This window comes from Notothenia coriiceps, unplaced genomic scaffold, assembly GCF_000735185.1.
Source record: "Notothenia coriiceps isolate Sejong01 unplaced genomic scaffold, NC01 NC01_scaffold00000745, whole genome shotgun sequence".
NCBI lineage: Eukaryota > Metazoa > Chordata > Actinopteri > Perciformes > Nototheniidae > Notothenia > Notothenia coriiceps.
The window spans coordinates 1-4,261 of record NW_011333446.1 but is presented as its reverse complement, the minus strand read 5'-3'; the positions used below and the strand labels follow the sequence as shown (position 1 = coordinate 4,261).

The 4,261-nt window shown below is 37.9% G+C and overlaps 1 protein-coding gene across 1 annotated transcript; it reads left to right on the top strand.

Moving 5' to 3' along the window:
* Positions 1-207: 207 nt before the first annotated feature.
* Positions 208-3,585, top strand: LOC104957195 (6-phosphofructo-2-kinase/fructose-2,6-bisphosphatase-like; the record flags this gene model as incomplete). Its single annotated transcript, XM_010784807.1, has 6 exons — positions 208-237; positions 1,003-1,128; positions 2,465-2,561; positions 2,703-2,769; positions 3,349-3,423; positions 3,514-3,585. Coding segments are annotated over 6 exons (467 nt in total), but the record flags the coding sequence as incomplete, so codon positions are not given.
* Between the last annotated feature and the right edge of the window lie 676 nt (positions 3,586-4,261).

The following is a 4,261-nucleotide window of genomic DNA, read 5'->3' as shown; positions in this document are numbered from 1 at the left end:
AAAGAAGGCCCTCAATGTTAAACAAACTGCACATTTAAACACTTCAACGACCTTATATATCATAGCTGCTACATTGTACTGCCATGTGGTTAATGCTTGTATATGCTGCTCATGCTCTTCCTGCATATCATGTATTTATTTTTGCTAAGTATATAAATGTCATGTTCTTATATGTTGTATGTGACGGGACTACGGATGGAAATTAGCTCAAAGCTCAAATCCGGCTCATTTACACTTGTAAGCATTATTTTGTTTTAAAGTGTTCATCAATGTCCCGGTTCAAATAAACAAATAAACGATTAAATGAAATGACATACTCTCTGTGCCAGATGATGGAATATGATAATGCTTTAACTAATATTTATCATAAACTGTGGTGGAAGATGTACTCAAATCAGCTTCGTGAGTAAAAATACTTGATTACAATTATTGGCAACAAAAAGTAATAATTTTGCAGTAAAATGTCTCATGGGACCGTTTGTTGCGTATTGTGTTTGTCTGAATACCCGCAGTATATCTCGCATACTACTGGACTCATCAACCTCATCTTTTTGGTGCTCTTTATGATCACTCCAACTTTTTTTTTATTGAGTGTTTAAAATCATCATTGCTAACTCCTCTTTGCTGGCCAGGAGGGGCCACATGTATCACAACTGCTTTATTTTCAAAGGGCATTTAAGTGTTCCTCTGCTACCAGTGTTTGTGCTAAGCTAACCAGCTGCTGGATGTCTCATCATGTTAAATATACAGATAGAAAAAGTAGTATCGATATATTTGGCCTTGAACACAACTCTTAAGACTTCTATTTTACATTGTATGCAGCATGTCATCTATCCCAAGTTGGTAGTTTATATCCCGGCCCCATCAATGATGAACTTTAGTGGAAAATCAACATGTCTTCAGGTGTTTTAACTGTGTGTGTGTGTGTGTGTGTGTGTGTGTGTGTGTGTGTGTGTGTGTGTGTGTGTGTGTGTGTGTGTGTGTGTGTGTGTGTGTGTTCAGCCTCGGTGCCTCAGTTCACCAACTCCCCCACCATGATAGTGATGGTGGGACTCCCGGCCAGAGGAAAGACCTACATCTCTAAAAAACTCACCAGATACCTGAACTGGATCGGAGTTACAACGAAAGGTATCACCTGACGAGATTACACTGAAACTCACACTCACTATCTAACACCATCATGTGATCACACTCATCATATAAACATATTTTATTGTGCATTATTTAATCTTTAACGAGAGATTCTGGGCACCCGAACTGTCAATAAGTGACAGAAATGTACCTGTTCATTTATGCAAAACACATTCAAATGTTTTTATTTTACACTCAACTCTTCTCACCCTCTGTCTGAAACTTCCTCTGGAGGAAACTTTGGGCTTGTAGCCTTTGCAGACCATGTACATGCACAAAAACCTATATAACACACTACAGTAAAAGGAAAAAAAAAGAAAACCATGGTAGGGCCTCTTTAACACTAGAACCGTCAGAGGTCGCTGTATACCTAAAACCGCCAACGGGTCAAATTTACCCGCTATTCATTTTCAAGGTACAATGTTCTTTTATTTATCATTCAAGAACAGTGAGTTTTGATCGCACAGGGATGAAACTTATACCAATATAATCTGTGGACTCTCAGCTTTTCGTACGATATAGTTTGTGCAGATAGCATGAAGTATAAAATATCGCTACCGTGAGTTATGTGCAAAGTGTCTCTCTCTCTCTCTCTCTCTCTCTCTCTCTCTCTCTCTCTCTCTCTCTCTATCTATCTATCTATCTATCTATCTATCTATCTATCTATATGGAACCGCAGTAGACAAAAGGCGTTGCTATAGCAACACGTCATGTTTACGCTGCATTTTCTATGAGGTAAATATTACCCGCTGGCGGATATAGGTATAAATGGCATTTTTTTCAATCTGACTTCATATTGACCATTTTTAACGACAGAGGGTGCTACATAACACACTTTCAGGAAAAGTCACGGAATGGGAGACTTTAATATTTTATTGAAAAAAAGTTACATACAATAAAAAAAACAGCTGCGGGTAAAATTGACCCGTTGGCGGTTCTAGTGTTAAATATGTTGGGGTCACGACAAGAATGTGCAAAATGTCTCATAACTAAATATCAACAACAACAATGATATACTGGGCTGGCTAGTTAAGCCTATACATGTATTTGTGATGCTTTTATCTGTCTTTATTTGTATTGTTTGTTTTATTTTGTATTAATGTTAGCTATTATAGACACGGTATAGTGCTTGAATATTAACAAGGCCAGGGACAAGTGGAATTTCTTTGGTACAATGTTTTAAAGGTTGTCGTAATTTTTCCTAAGTTCTCTTGATTTTATATACATTTAGATTTATGTCAACATAAACTCTGACTTCTAGCCTCCAGTTATTGTTTGGTATATCTCTGACGTGTGTTTTTGACAAATACCCATCTCTTTAATTCTCTCTCAGTGTTTAATGTGGGTCAGTACAGAAGAGATGCGACGCGCTCCTACAACAGCTTCGAGTTCTTCAGACCGGACAACGAGGAGGCCATGAAGATACGCAAGTATGAACCTTCCTCTTCCGACACTGTGCCGCTTCATATGTCCCGTCTCCTTGAGTATAAAACATTTCATTATGTATGACATTCTAGATCAGACTAGATTTTGCATTATTAATGTTTTTTTCTATTTCTATCCGATCCCAGGTCCTGTGCCATCGCTGCTCTGAAAGACGTCTGTGATTACTTCACCAGAGAGCTGGGGCAGGTCGTGGTGAGAGAAATACACCTTCAATAACGTTTAATCCTTAAAGCAACGATAACTCTGTATGCGAATGAACAGTAAACAGTGACGTTGTAATAAATAAGAGTATTATATAAAATATTAATCATATCAAAAATAGTGATGAACCTATCATGGAAGAGAAGTGAGAAATAGAGCTGGATTAAAACAAACATATGAACTCTTACATCAGACTCCCATGAAGTTGCTATTTGTTCTCCTTTATGCAGGGGAACCGTGTGATTTATGATTACCTTTTTAACATTTGTTTGTTTTTTTCACTAAAGTAGGATGTATCCAAACTCTAACACAAGCAACATTTGTTTCCTAACTAAATTCAATGTGAAGAAGTTCCAGCATGTTTTAGTGCCATATTAAGAGTTGTACGTCTCTTAGGACAATATCATGGATAATTATTATTTTGGCAAAGATAATCATGGAATTAAAATGTCCTCTAGTCCTGTTGGGGAAATACAAGCACCGTTGTACAATTTGTGAGGTTCAACCATTGCTGTAACGTTAAATAGTTAGTCCAATAAGAATCACTCTCTCATCTCGTTCGTCTTTAAGGTTTTTGATGCCACCAACACGACGCTGGAGCGCAGAGAGGTCATCCTCGGCTTCGCTAAGGAGAACGGTTACAAGGTGAGTTATTGTGTTCTGCCTTAATAATAGAAACCTTAGAAAAAATACAGGAATTGACCAATCTCTCTTTCTTTCCTCCAACCTGCCCAGGTCTTCTTTGTGGAGTCAATATGTGACGACCTAGAAATCATCGCTCAGAATATTAAAGTGAGTGAAATGTGAATGTTGATTTGAGAGTGTATTCCTTTTAGTTGGTACTTGGAGAGCATGTATTGGACCTGTTTTGGATTATACGTTTGGGACTGTTTTTCTTGCTGGAACTACTTTCTTCCCCTGCATATATATTGCGATATGAAAAAATACAGGAATTGAAGAAAAGACCGTTTTTTTTGTCTGCAAACCGTCCTTTCTTGAACTTTAATGCTATACAATTGGTATTTTTTTAACTATTCAACCGGATGAAGGATTTTAGTCACGGACTTCTGGATCTTAAGTTCTCAGCGCAACAAGCTGAGCTAGCTCGGTTATCCTGCTGTGATCTGATCAAGAATGATTGTGATTGGTGGTTTGCTGTGCGTGCAGAGCCTGCATGTCACTCACTCAAGTACCCCTGACATGAGAGCCACGCAACTTTTCCTTTTGTAGCAAGCAACAAAAGAATTGTAACACGACGTGTTTTAGTTAATTTGCCTACTTAATATCACACGTCCTAAAAAGGAAAAAAAAATTGCACGTCCTGCGATGTGAATATTGCGCATAACGCGATTATCGTCACGACACGATATATCGTGCAGCCCTAACAGACACACTCACACACTATCGATTAATTAGTCATACTTTTAATATATGCTTTGGTTGCACTTGTGGTTTTGTGATTTGTTTGTGGAAATGATCCAGG